The sequence below is a fragment of the Nannobrachium achirus genome (genome assembly GCF_963921795.1).
Source record: "Nannobrachium achirus genome assembly, chromosome: 19".
NCBI lineage: Eukaryota > Metazoa > Chordata > Actinopteri > Myctophiformes > Myctophidae > Nannobrachium > Nannobrachium achirus.
The window spans coordinates 9,470,309-9,485,470 of record NC_137826.1 but is presented as its reverse complement, the minus strand read 5'-3'; the positions used below and the strand labels follow the sequence as shown (position 1 = coordinate 9,485,470).

The 15,162-nt window shown below is 41.7% G+C and overlaps 1 protein-coding gene across 1 annotated transcript in view; it reads left to right on the top strand.

Annotated features, from left to right (window-relative positions):
- LOC308304584 (replication protein A 70 kDa DNA-binding subunit-like) overlaps window positions 1-15,162 on the top strand; it is a 136,830-nt gene that overhangs the window by 102,998 nt on the left and 18,670 nt on the right. Inside the window, exons 14-16 of the mRNA XM_080749212.1 lie at window positions 11,415-11,591; window positions 12,366-12,473; window positions 13,611-13,697. Coding sequence (XP_080605338.1) covers window positions 11,415-11,591; window positions 12,366-12,473; window positions 13,611-13,697 — 372 coding nt within the window. The remainder of the gene's footprint in view (window positions 1-11,414; window positions 11,592-12,365; window positions 12,474-13,610; window positions 13,698-15,162) is intronic.

Genomic DNA, 15,162 nt, shown 5'->3' with positions numbered 1-15,162 from the left:
GTGGGCTCGCTGAGAGCGAGAACACTATGTTATCTTCGTTATTTATAGAGTGAGTTCCGTCGCAGACAATACAAAGGCAGGGCCCTTAGCCAATGAGGTGCAATCGAGTTGTGGAAAAAACATCTGGGAGTGGTGGTAGCTGGAGTATTGGTTAAGCTTCACATGACAGTGAGCATAGAATAATATAGTCACGAGCGAGCCCACACTGTTTCGTAGGAACAGTATCTCTAGTGTACTAAGTTTGTTCTAAAAAAACTGACCGACTGTACAAAGGCTGGGCCTTTGGCCAATGAGGGAGCTGCATTCTGGATCACCACCACTACACTGAAAGCGTATGTTCTCCCAGGCCAGTATGTTCTCCCGAATGTTTATATATACTCGGGTCATTCTCCTCAAAATGTTCGACAGTACAAAGTCAGGGAGCATCGATCCCACACTGTTTCGTAGGAACAGTATTTCTAGTTTTACTTTGAGTTTGTACAAATCTAACCAATATTGGTTGAATTTGTACACGCTCAGTTATACTGTACATGTATGAACACACTTAGGATTTTACTGTGTCACAACAAGGCTCATGTATCAAAGTCTCTCTCTCTCTCCGTTTCGCCTACGGGCCACCCTGCCTCTACCCGTCACCCATCGCGTTCCCACCTTGCCAGCCTTCCAGCAAAGCGATCTGGCCAGGTCTACGAGATCCGATGAGGCAGGCACATGCAGGCAGGCGGAAGCGCGGTGGGGATGATGGGGAGTTGGAGAGGGCTGTTGCTGATGGGCAAACGGCTCCTAATTAAAAAATAAACCCCTCTTGGACTGTGTTTTTGGAGGGGAGGTTTGTTGCGGCTGTGGGTAAATGGGATGGATGGGTGGATTTGAGGCTGTTTGAATCAGCCTTGGCAATACTTTGTTTCTGTGACCTTCTGTCGTTCAGACACGTGGAAGCGAGCGTCTCAAAAGAGATGTTAAGGAAGCTGCTGCCTTTGCACCGTCACTGCCATAGATTTAGATTACTTTATTTGTAAAGGCCGTTTTTATACATGCTCTAAGGACAAGAACTAGGCCAACGTACTACCCCTTCATCTTTGTTGGATTGATTTGTTTAGTTTTAAACGAAAATCCGTCTGTCCTTGTCCCTTTTATGGATATGGAGATCCCTGGTGTAATCATTATTGGAATTTCCATGTACTGTAAGGCATATTGGTTGGATCGGCCGTCGTTTATGTTTGTTGTTTGTTCATGGTTGTGTCTAGTCATAGTGATGTTTGTCTATGGTTATGTCAGAGTGACGTGCCCGGGGTCAGTCCTCCCATCAGCCAATGCTTGAGCGGTGCCAACCGCTCCTACGTCTGGCTTTGTGTGTAGGTCCCCTATGTACTGAAACGTACGCAGAAACCGACATCACCACAGCTGATGTCACGCACAGAATGGCCCATACAAGGAGATGTGCAAGTTTGCCATGTTTGATACCATGCGCATGGTATTTTCTTATATAGAATGGGAGAGGACACTGATTGGTTTAATTTACGCGTGTTTGAAACACACCCATGATTAATTATTAAAACAACTACTTTTGCAGCTTGTGCCTTACTTTGCACGCAGATTATGCACTGTTTAACTGGCAAAAGTGGAGTTGGACACGCCCTAAATGCACTTGCACCATGCACTTTAGACCAGGCTCTATGGGTTGTTTTATATGGTTAAATTAATACTGCAGGTGTTTGCGTGTAAAAGACCACGGCCCTACAGCTCTGGCTGGGACACGGCATGGTGCTAGATTTGGCCTGAATCCTGCAGAGCTCCTTTGATAGATTTATTTAGGCCAACATTACTAATGAATGAGTCTGGTGGCGCTTTAGCTTGTAGTTCTTGTTTAAGATGCTTTCCATCACATTTTCTTTTTAACAGACTCTAGTTTTGACAGCAATTTACCACATTCACACACAGAGGTGGCTATCGTCCTTTAGGATTTTATTTCTCGATAATGACCGCTGACCCAGACATTATCCCGCTTATTACACGGCTACTTAATTAATACTTTTACCCAAAAGTAATTTTTTTCATTTCTCATTCTTACGTAGCCCTACAAAGGCAGAGTGCAGTAAAGTGTACATTCACAAATTTCACTGAAAAATGTGTTTAAAAGTGTTACAGCTGATCAGCCAAATGAGATATAGACATAGAAGTGATATTACACTGATTGTATATTTGTTCTTGAGCTATTTGTTCATCCCCCAATATCATGAAGGCTAATTTTACCTTTGGGCGACACAAATAAGTCGGTGAGTCCGAAAACGTAGTTACTGCACTCTGCCTTTGTTTACATGGCTGTCATGTTGGATACAGCATAAAAATCACGCAGTGCTCTGAACATTTGATTAGGCATCAGCCTGTTATAGAGCGGGCGGTCCTTACTACTCATGCTGATTTCGGCGATCAGAATCAAGCATTCGACCAAGCCGTGCTAATAAGATAAAATAATATATTGAAGAGCTCCAAGAAAAATGTATAAACCCTATTATAAAATGAGGACAATAAGGAAACCTCTGTCTGCCCTTCCTTTCTCTGGCCTGTCCTCATCAATTCTTCTCTGCAGTGGGTTGACCAATCGATATGAACTTCATAGACCACTACTGGTATATGAAAGTTTTCTTTTGTTTTCCCAAATGTAACCTCACTCAATTAAGATTGCTGTGGGTGGAAATGCCCTCATCCCCTTTTCTCCTCGCTGTGTTGGCCAATCAATCTTGAAATTGCACACGGGAATTAGCCATCGGCATATAAGGAAGCCTATTCGTTGTTACATTTCTGAAATTTGAGCTGTTTATTAGCGTTTCTGTGAACTCTCACTCAATTAAGAGTGGTGTGTGTGTGTGTGTGTGTGTGTGTGTGTGTGTGTGTGTGTGTGGAGACGGGGTAGAAGTGCCAGGGTTAATTGATCGGCAGGTGTTTCCAGTTGTCTAATTGCGCTATCCTAGTATCCTCTTTATATTGCAGCATCATGCTGTACCTGGGCTCAGGGCTATACATGTTAACACACTCACTCTCTCTCTCGCACACACACACACACACACACACACACACACACACACACACACACACACACACACACACACACACACACACACACACACACACACACACACACACACACACACACCCCTCCACCTCCACCACCAGAGAAAATGCAGGAAGGGAGCTGGATCAATGGTGCAAAAGTTATTAAAGGACTTTGATTTAAAACGCATAGCAAGCAGCACACCCAGCAAGGCAGGGCTACGCATAGAGTCCGACTATTTAGACCCGAGGCACCAATATGTATCCAGTAAGGGTATGTGTGTGTTCAGCAAAGCACAGACGCTGTAATTATAAAATGTTCTCATTGTGTGGCCAACAACCCACAGTACAGGTGCACTGGGCGTGCTACAGCAGTGACATGGTGGCCAGTCGGTGGCGGGCGGGAACTGTTAGACAGTACACGTGGTCATTCTCATTATTTTGGTTGGTAATTGGAATATCGATCTGAAAACCTTCCTCAAATATAAACTGAATTTGTGCTATGGGATCTGTAGTGCCAGTTGCTTTCTCAAGTTGGCTGGTGTGGACTAGTATGAATGTACTAACTATACCATATTTTTTATATTATAAACATCAAATAAAAACAAGTAAGAAAACATACCATAAAATACCATAAAAAAGGACTATGCTGCAATGTGACACTTAAAGGAGTAGTTCACCCGGGGCTTTTAAGCCGTGACATCATTTTGTAGGTAGAGGAGAATCTGCCCCCAGAGCATTTTCTGTCCCTCGCTATTTTCAACAGATCCGAGACAAAAATAACGACTAAAGTATAATTCTAACACTTTCCTTTCAACAACAAAGAGAAGAAAAATGTGTAAATAGTAAAAATAGTAAAAAGATTCACGGAAACTGGGGGCAGAAATTCTCCTCTGCCTACAAAATGATGTCATACTTAACAGCCCCTAGATTACTTATGCCATGGAGACTTGAGTTAGTTTTTTGTCGCATTCCTGAGACAATAATTTGATTACAATAAATGTACCCCCATTGATCTTAGGAGTGCGACAATAACAAAAAAATATTATTGAACTCAAGTCTCCATGGCATGAGAAATCAATAGAAAAGAAGTCATTTTGGGGTGCCCGCTGGCCTAGTGGTCAAGGCGCATACCACATACTAGGCTATGATGCCTGCTGGTGTCGCCGGTTCGATTCCCGATCTGGACGACCTTTGCCACATGTCATTCCCCATCTCTCTCCCCATTTCCTGTCAGTCTACTGTCCTATCAAATAAAGGAATAAAAAGCCCAAAAACAAAATCGCGTGCTCGTTCGTGCATGCACTCGCGGGCGGCGAGAGCTGGATTGTGGTCACCTTTATTTTCCACGCTTGGTGTTTGGCACGCAGGAGGACAACAACAATGGCTGCTAGGCTTAATATTGCCCGGCATTTACTCACGGATTGATTGTGTTTGTCTCTCCACATGAGAGACCGTGGTAGCGGTCTCCGCTGATCCAAGCGGGAGCCCCTGCGGCATCCATGCACCATTTGAAAGGCGCTTTAGTGAGCTTGTAGATGTTTTCGCAGAATTTCGTCCCAGAATAAGGGACGCTGAGGTTGAAGTAAACCCTCGTCACCAGGCTTTCTACCGCAGAGGAAAGCCAGATATTCATTCTAACACTGAGCCATGTGATCCAGGTTAGAAAAAGGAAACAATCGTGTTCCAGTTGGCGTCGCATTGTTTATATTCCCTACTTTACATAATGAATTTCAATTAGTTTAGTCTCGCTAGTCATGCTACTGTACATGAAGTAGAGCTCAGTCACTGGGCTCTGACGTAGGCTCGTTTCTAGCCGGCAGAACCTCTGACAAACGTCTTGTGGGATGCTTTCAATACCTAGCCCGTTCTAATCCTTTGGGTATATTTCTCTGCTGAGGTCTGTCGAGAGTGCTGTGCTTAGCTTAGTTAGTGCTATGCTTAGCTTAGTGCTTCTTCGGTGGTCAACTGGAGTCTGCCACAGATCTGAACGGGAAGCCTGCTTATTTGTCTGATGTCCTATTGATGACATCAATCTGACACCCATGCCGTCCATGCCCGGTTGCCATTGACACCGGCTTAACAATGGCTACTGTCTATGACGGCAGTTCCATATGACATAATGGACTATCTCCATATATAGTGTTCTCCAAATCTCCATGTTTAAGCCAAACAGGTTCGCTCCATTTCTCCATGTATGGGTCCAAAATGCCCAACGTTGAGCTAACACTGAAACGTTCTTAACAGTACATGTTAGAAGAGAAACTAAACGGTTATACCAAGCTACACAACTTTTAAACTGAGGGAATCATTTTGGAGGTGCACAGCGCCAGAGGTTCCGGCCTCCTTTCCACTCCAGACCAGATCAGAAACCCAGAAATTGTATTGATCCCTAGGCTTAGGTTCAATGTTAGCAGAACTGCAAATAGTAGCAGGGTTCCAGTACTGGAAAAGTTTTGGAATTGATCAAGGGTCCTGGAAGGTCCTGGAAAAATTTGCCATTATTGTCTTTTGGTTTATTGTATTTGGTTATTATTTTGTTAATACCTCTGAAATGACGTATTAAACATTGGCCAAATTGTCAAATATTAGAGGCAGAAATTGTGAAAATAGCCGATCTACATGCTCACAACGCCTCGCGTTGCGAGGCGTTTGTGAGCATGTAGATCGGCTATTTTGCAGAACTGCAAATAGTAGGTATTGCTATTGTAATAATTTATGATTTAACACTTCACAGATCACCAGGTTACACAATTTAACAAGACATAATCAAATTAAAGTTCATCTCTCACCTACCCCCTGTAGTACCTCTGGGTACATGGAACAGGGAGCCACGGATTACCAAGTAATCAGTAAAATAATCTAATCAATTCTGATTCTCACAGGCAACCTGGAAGCGAGGATGGTATTAAAATGTTTGAATTTCTTAGAATTAGTTAACACTCTGCAGCAGCTGACTTGTGCACCATGTTGGAGATTGGAGATAGCCTTTTTTACTGTGTGCTGATTACAGGGAATTACAGTGATCTAATCGTGATTAAATAAAAGCATTGCTGTAAATGCACAACAGCTGTGCCAAAGTAATAATGGAAATATCCCTAATCCATGATATAATTACAAGTGTGATACATAATTTAACGACAAATTTGTGAAGACATATTATGTTGTTTTACTAAAAGTCAGTCTAATGTCACTGAAGTTCATTTGGAAATAAAAATCAAATGAAACAATAAACATCAATGCATCTAGGACAGAGTGATTACATTTTCTATTCATCTTTCATATTTTTGGAATTGGAAGGAGAACACTAGCAGATGAATGGCATTTACATTTTTTATCTCCTCCAGGCTGAAACTGCCAGGGACAGGGGGATTATGGTTTCACCCATGTCTGTCTGTGTGTGTGTCTGTGTTTTCCTGTGAGCAGAATCAGCCTCATGGTGGCACCATCACAGGCCGCTGTATTTTTTGGCCTATAACTTGTGAACCGGTGGTTATACGTACAGTCAGCATGGCCATTTACATTACACCTTCTCTCTGGAGTAGGGATGGGACGATATGAAAATGTCATATCACGATTATTGTGACCAAAGAAATCACGAATTGCGATATTATTGCGATAATCAAAATATCCCCAACATCCATTATCCTGGGGTGGACAGGATATTTGCCCAAAAACATCCGATCTACAAGCTCACGCGTTGTGAGCTTGTAGATCGTTTATTGTTTGGCAAAGAGATTTGGTAGAGAGTGAAAAAAAGACCTTATTAAAGGGGAAGACCACCCATTTTCAATATTGAACCGTATCATTAATATACCTTAGAGGAGTTGTGTGGAAATAGAAAAAAAGTTCCCCCCCCCCCTTCTGTGTTGCCTAGAACTGGAGGATTGATTTTAGGGTTTGTATTGTAAAGTACAACTTGATGACATCACACATTGTATTTTACAATACAAACCCCCAAATCAATCCTCCAGTTCTAGGCAACACAGAAGGAGGGGAACTTTTTTTTCTATTTCCACACAACTCCTCTAAGGTATATTAATGACATATTTCAATATTGAAAATGGGTGGTCTTCCCCTTTAAGTATGTATAAGTACATTTTACCAATAGAGGGTTTAAATGTTACCGGATATGCAGCTCGAAAAATAAAAGGTGAGTTGATCCCAGTGCATGACGGAGGACGATTTCACGATAAATTAAATCTCCACAATACGATTATCGTGAGTGTTTTTTATCACGATAAACTATAATATCGCTTATCGTCTGGAGTGTTAGATTCTTCATATTCCATTACCATTTGCTATGTTTGGCAACATTTATAGCAGTGGCCCGCTTTTTTTTTTTAAAAGAAGGAAAAAAAAGCCACAAATGCGACAAATGTCACTGTTTGTTAAAAAAATGTGTTCCCCCACCCCACCAAATTAGTCACTAAATGATCTTGTGAGTAATGTGACATTAAAGGTATGGAGTATCACATTTTTGCTTTTACAAATGGAACCCTGTATGTAACTATTACACTAAAGCAGGGGTCTTCAACAGGGGGTCCTCAGAGTTACTACAGGGGGTCCTCCAAAAAAGTATGAGATAAGAACTTTATTTTTTCTACACTAACCACTTGAACCATAGTATCCCTATTCTGTGTGGAACATTAGCCAAGAATAGCCGATCTAATTTACAAGCTCACCATGCCTCGTGCTGCGAGGCGTTGTGAGCTTGTAGATCTGCTATTCTTGGCAAAGAGGTTTCGTGTAAAGTGAAAATAAAAGCAGACTAAGTATTGACGGTTCAAGTCGTTCAATGTCTAAAAATACACTTTAAACACTGATGATAATGCTTTCAAACAAGTCTAAGCTGTCTCAGAAATCTATGAAAATATTTAATCTGCAACACAATTTTATACAATACGTAATGGGGGTCCCTGCTTTATCTCTCTCTCAGCTAAGGGGTCCTTGGCCTGAAAACGTTGAAGACCCGTTTTATATGAGATACTTAAATGGTTTCCTGTGGAAATAAGCTTAGTCTTTTCATGGATCTCCTTTTAGTAGACCTTGTACCAGTGAACGGTACCGTCATGAAACTGTACCTTTTCCTATGCAAACTTCTAATAAATACTTCAATCAATCAATCAAACCCCTGCACTAAAGTAATACCACTGAAGCAGCATATGAATTCCAGGAAACACTCTATTCTCCAGCCGAGGAGAGGATAAAAGTCTGTAGATTATTGATCCATGCGGCTTTATTGTTCTAAGGCTTATCTACATTTGTGTACATGCCTCTTTGGGTTCCCCCGATTGTGTGTGTGTGTGTGTGTGTGTGTGTGTGTGTGTGTGTGTGTGTGTGTGTGTGTGTGTGTGTGTGTGTGTGTGTGTGTGTGTGTGTGTGTGTGTGTGTGTGTGTGTGTGTGTGTGTGTCGTATTAGTATACGTGTGAAGCCTAATGTTACCAAGTATAGGAATACACTTTCTGAGGATTATTTTATATATATATATATATATATATATATATATATATATATATATATATTATTATTTTTTTTTTTAAGACTTTCGAATGGGAAAAAGATTGAGTTTGGGATTAGGGATTCAGAGGTTAGGTTTAGGGGTTAGGGCTTAAGTGCTCCTGATGTATACCGAGTTACTCACTGGAGTCGCGATCTGAAAATGGCCATTCTACAAGCTCACAACACGTGGTGCTGGTGTGCTTTGTGAGCTTGTAGATCTGCTATTTTCGGCTTTAGGGTGAATTTCTTTTTACAGATGAATGCCACCGTCGTTTGGTACAAATGGTATTCATGAAATTGCCTTCCGACAATGTTGATTTCCTCACAAGTATGGAAATGCACACACGCGCACGCGCACACACAGTGTCTGTGCGCGCATATGAGTGAGAGTCAGTTGATTGTGTGTGTTTGTTTGCTTGCTTCTCATCCCTGTGAGACTTGAGTTGATGTGCTGTGTACATTCTATGTATTTATATTTATGGAAATGGAGTGGCAAGGCTTCTTTCCCCTCCTGGAATTTGCATTTCTTTTCCTCTTTAGCTGTTGACTGTACCAGCGTGAGCCCCGCCGCCTAAGGTGCTAATATCCGTTTAAATTACTGCAACACCGCTGCATTCTAATTAGATTCAAGTCGAGCATGCGCATGCTTTTAATTTTAATTCATAACCGGGAAAAAGTGAAGTTTGTGCCATTCTCTTTTGAAAGTGTGCTTGGTGGGGGGGTTTGCGCTCGGTCTAATTAGCGTGTGTGTGTGTGTGTGTGTGTGTGTGTGTGTGTGTGTGTGTGTGTGTGTGTGTGTGTGTGTGTGTGTGTGTGTGTGTGTGTGTGTGTGTGTGTGTGTGTGTGTGTGTGTGTGTGTGTGTGTGTGTGTGTGTGTGTGTGTGTGTGTGCTTGTGCTTGTATACGTGTGTGTGTGCCCATTCAACATGTATTATGCATATATTTCTGCTTTCTCGCAATATTACTAAGTCAAATTGAACGTGTACACCACATCCTTGTGTGGAATGGTCCCACTTGGTTGTAAGATTTTTATTGATCGCTTTCCTCGATCCTGGGGCTGTCTTTACCTTTCTCCCTCCCTCGTTCGGTTTCTTTACTCCCGTGTACTTCATCTTGGCAATCATTTTTTTATTTTTACTTTTATGTGCAACAAAAGCAACGTTTAAAATGTACATGGATGCTTATGTCAGGGAATGATAATGACCATATCTTAACGCTATGAAATCCAAAGTACTCATTTAGCTGGGTGTAAAAATCCCATAAGGTTTTAAACACTATTGATTCTGTACTGTACTCTATGTCCATCTCATCTTTCTGTGTTACTGTACTTCTTTTCCTTTGCCATCCTTACTGCTAGGGCTGTCACAATTATTACATAATCGTCTAATCGCAATTATTTGACATAATCGCGATATTTTTTCATAATCGTCAATTGTTTCCATGTTGAAAAATGTTCATATATATTTTTAAAGTAAGAAATTGTGGAAATAGCAGATCTAGAAGCTCACAACACTGTTGTGAGCTTGTAGATCGGCTGTTTCCACTATGAATGTTGTTTTTTTAGTATAAAGTTGTCAAATATGTCGGTAATTTCTTTGTATATTTAGGTTATGTGTCCTATCTACCATGTGCAACTTCAAAGCCTAAAAGCCAAACAGAAATGTAATCGTCAACGACATCAAACGCAATTAAATCGTTAATCGCAATTATTTGAGTGACAATTAATCGTCATGTAAAATACAAACGTGGCATTTTTCCCAGCTCACTTACAAAAAGTGCTACATTGCAGGTGAAAAAATGTCAGGTTCTTGATGTTATTTTCTCGGATCTAACACAAGACGTCAGATCCAGCATGAAACTAGATTTTCAGTCCAGACGTAATACATGACACAACAGAAACATATAATTCAGCAGCCCATCTGGAAGATAATTTATCTGCTCCACCAATTTAGATATTGCCGTTTTCAATGGGGATTTTCGTGTGAGTTTTGATTAAACACTAGTTTCAACCTGTAATTCCTATATTTGGGCAAGTCATTATAGGCACATGTATTCAAAACTTTGCAAAGATTTTAAAGGAGTGAGAAAATAGGCTATCTATGAGCTCACAACGCGCCACATGTCGCATTGTGAGCTTATCGGCTTGAACGGCTATTTTAGCAGTGCGACGCCAACGTTCGACTAACATTAACTCATTGACTGCTATCATTGTTTTTCCCTTCCACGCTTTCAGAGATTTTCAATAACCTTTGAAAATCCATAGAATATTCCACGATGCTCCAATTTCCTCGCGGGAGGGCTCAAAAGATGCCCACGGATGTCCTGGAGTTGGACAATAATCTCTGTCCACTCGATCCATATACGTCCACCTCGCTTCCACCCATAGACTTTTTATTTCTTTTTTTTAAATAGCGTTTACAGTATGTAGTTAACACCTTGTTCAGTGCTCTTCCCAAATGTCAATCACCTTGATCTCGGTCTAGGGATGGGACGATATACAATATTATCGTGATAAAAAACACTCACGATAATCGTATCGTGATATCGTCCTTCGTCATGCGCTGGGATCAATTCACCTTTTATTTGCCGAGCTGCATAACCAATACCACTTAAACCCTCTGTAATTGGTAAAAAGTACTTATACGTACTTGATAGAGTCTTTTTTTCACTCTCTACCAAATCTCTTTGCCCAAAAATAGCCGATCTACAAGCTCACAACGCATCGCTGCTATTTTTGGGCAAATGTTCCGCCCCGGATAATAGATTTTGATTATCGCGAGAATATCGTAAATCGCGATTTCTTTGGTCACAATAATGATATGAAATTTTCACATCGTCCCATCCCTAATCTCGTCTCCAGGCGGACTACTTCAGCTGTGTGGCGACCGTGGTCACCATTCGCAAGGAGAACTGCATGTACCAGGCGTGTCCCCGTGCAGAATGCAACAAGAAGGTCATAGACCTGCAGAATGGCAAATACCGATGTGAGAAGTGTGATCGAGAGTTCTCCGACTTCAAGTACAGACTTATACTGGCCGTGAGTATTAAGAGGGCAAAGCACACTGTCGATGCAGTATTTCCAGTAGTGGAAATAACTAGGTACATTTACTCAAGCACTTGAGCACAATTTTGAGTATTTCCTTTTCTTTTAATATACTTTATCGTCGTTGTCGGGTGGAAACCTTGTATGTCCAAAACCGTTCGTTTTGTATTTATCACTTTAAAAACGATTTAAACTAGTGAGAATAGCCGATCTACAAGCACACAACGCCTCGCACTTGTGTGCTTGTAGATCTGCTATTTTCACTAGTTTTGTGCAACAGTCTCTAGTGATGAAGCTGGGCTTTACTTTGCAAAAAAACATACACATTTGAAACTTGGAGATACAAGGTTTCTGCCCGACAGTGACAATATACTGTACAGTTTTTGCTCCACTGCAGTGGAGCAAAAACAGTTCTAGTTACTTTTCAGATTTAAATTATTATTAATACAAAACATTTATTTATCACTTAAGTCCACTTTTATACTTAGGCTATTCTAAAATAACTGATCTACAAGCTCCTTGTGTCTTGCAACAAGTTGTGAGCGTGTGAGCTTGTAGATCTGCTATTCATGAAAAGGTGTGGCAGAATGAAAGCATTTGATTGTTTATTTTGGCCCTGAAAGTATATGTTTCCTTCAGTACTTTTCCTGCTCAAGTAAAAGTTTTAACACAGGCCTGTCCTCATCTCTGATGTGTTGCTGTGATAACTTCTCTTCTGATTGCACGCACACTAGTAATTACCCATATTCCTCTTTCTCTGTCCTCCAGGTCAATTTGGCAGACTTTGGGGACAACCGATGGGTGACCTGCTTCCAGGACACCGCTGAGGTGCTGCTGGGTCACAATGCAGAGGCACTGGGACATCTGAGAGACACAGTGAGACACACACATTTTGTCCAGATGGCTTAATTTAGGGTTTTTTACGTTTTGTTGTAAATTCATGCCCTACTTCAGGGTTCCCCAATAGGCGGCCCGCGGGCCATTTGCGGCTACTGTCTGGCCCCCACCAACCCCAGTAATAATGGTGGTATAAGAGCAGCAAAAAACACTAGTATATCGTCGTTGTCGGGTGGAAACCTCGTTATCTCCAAATTTGTACGTTCTTTTGCAAAGTAAATACCTGCTTCATCGTACAAGGCCGTCGCACAAAAGTTGTGAAAACAGCAGATCTACAAGCACACAACGCCTCGCGGTGCGAGGCGTTGTGTGCTTGTAGATCGGCTGTTTTCACTAGTTTAAATCATTTTTAAAATGATAAATGCGAAACGAACGGTTTTGGACATACAAGATTTTCACCCGACAACAACGATATCTGAACTGTCGCTGGAGTAGCGGGAACGCCACCGTCGCCCCTGCAATGTTGTGGCCCTCGGCTTGGCACCCTAGATATAATTCGGCCCTTGGGGAAAACTAATTGGGGAACCCTGCCCTACTTCATAATACACGAATGTCATACAAAAGTACTGGAAATGGTTCTACAGATCTACAAGCTCACAAAGCCTTGCACCAAGTGCTTGTAGATCTGCAATTTTCACTTCCTGAAAGATTCCTGAAAAGTAACGGTTTTGGATGTCGTAATTACTTTCAAAGGTTTTCAGAAATAAAAAAAAATAGCTAATCTCTGAGCTCATAACACTTGTAGATCTGCAATTTTTGCCATTTCTGAACTTTGTCTTAAATGAATATCATTGTCACAATATCGATATTGAGGTATTATTGTGATATTTGGTTTTGTCCATGTGACCCAGTCTAACTCCAACTGACTACAAAGCTGCTGGCATGTCATGTGACAGTCCTGACTTTGTGTTAATCCTGTGTGTGTGTGTGTGTGTGTGTGTGTGTGTGTGTGTGTGTGTGTGTGTGTGTGTGTGTGTGTGTGTGTGTGTGTGTGTGTGTGTGTGTGTGTGTGTGTGTGTGTGTGTGTGTGTGTGTGTGTGTGTGTGTGTGTGTGTGTGTGTGTGTGTGTGTGCGTGCGTGCGTGCGCGTTCGTTCGTTCGTTCGTGCGTCCACCAGGATGAGGCCGCGTTCGATGACGTGTTCAGCAAGGCCTTCTTCACAACTCACATCTTTAAAAACAGAGCCAAGCTGGAGACATACAATGTAAGTAGCCGTGCGCACGCAAGGGAACACAATGGCATGTGATGCCATACAATTCACTGTCCGCGGGGGACAAATGGGTTGGAATTGAACGACATACAATGGAACTCATCATTGTCCTCCTATCAATGGGAATTCTGCCTGTGTCTGCTTTGCGATTCTTGATTTAGCTGCCTATTACAACAGTCAAAATGGTGTTCTAAATATGAATGCAATAACAGACCTTCACTATTTCAGCTATGCATAACGGCACAAAGCTTTAACCACAGGAAACCTAGTGTCCCTATTCCAGGGTTGCGAACATCCTGTGAAAATAGCAGATCTACAAGCTCACAACGTGTTGCGATCTGCTGTATAGACCCCTGGGGGACCCTGGTGAACTACAGAGTTTAATTGTTAAACGCACTGGCTTTCAAAATGGTTGCCAAGATGAGGTCATGTTAACAGGAAATTGTATTGTTCCTTGTTCAGAGTTGAGCCGGAAGGCAAAGCTCTCTGTCTACCGAGCAATCTTCGTTCCTACTCTCACCTATGGTCATGAAGTGGGTCATGACCGAAAGTATATGGTCGCGGGTACAATCAGCCGAAATTAGTTTTCTTAGACGGGTGGCTGGCATCTCCCTTAAAGAGAGGGTGAGAAGTTCAGTCACCCTAGAGAGACTTGGAGTAGAACCGCTGCATCTACACTTGGAAAGGAGTCAGCTTAGGTGGTTGGGGCATCTAGTACGGATGCCTCCCGAGTGCCTTCCTAGGAAGTTTCTCTATGCACGTCCCACTGGGAGGAGACCTTGTGGCAGACCAAAGACCAGATGGAAGGATTATATCTCCAAACTGTCCTGAAGATGGATGGATGTATTGTTCATTGTTCAACATAACTCTTATCTACAGTAGCTAGCACACATGACCGTGACCTCCCTCAGATGTCTTTATTTAAACTAGAAATAATAATAGCCAATAGCCAATGTAATTTACAACATAAGATAAAAAAAGAGCAGTTTTGTGTTTACAGCATTTCTATTACCACAGTTATAGCAATGGCAAGCAGACACCTTTTAGCCATCAGCTAGGCATTGGCTGAAATGGTTGTGTGGCATAACCAAGCAGTAGGAACATTGCTGTTGGCAATTATGTTAAATAAATTATGGTAAACGCAAGTAGTCTGTTACTGAATAATTCCTCAAGTGACAATATATTCTATTTAATTTTAATTCTATTAATGTTTAAGGGCATTTTTTACTGCCCATCAGCCGAGGCAACAAAAAGAAAGAAGACAAACTAGAAAACTACCAGAAACGTGCGCTGCTCTGAGTGCAGACAGTATAGCTATAGATCTTCAACGTTTTCAGGCCAAGGACCCCTTAGTTGAGAGAGAGATGAAGCAGGGACCCCCACAACCTTTTCATAGATTCCATAGGTTTCATTATTTGACAGCACGATCATCAGTGTATTTTGGATTCATGTCAATTTG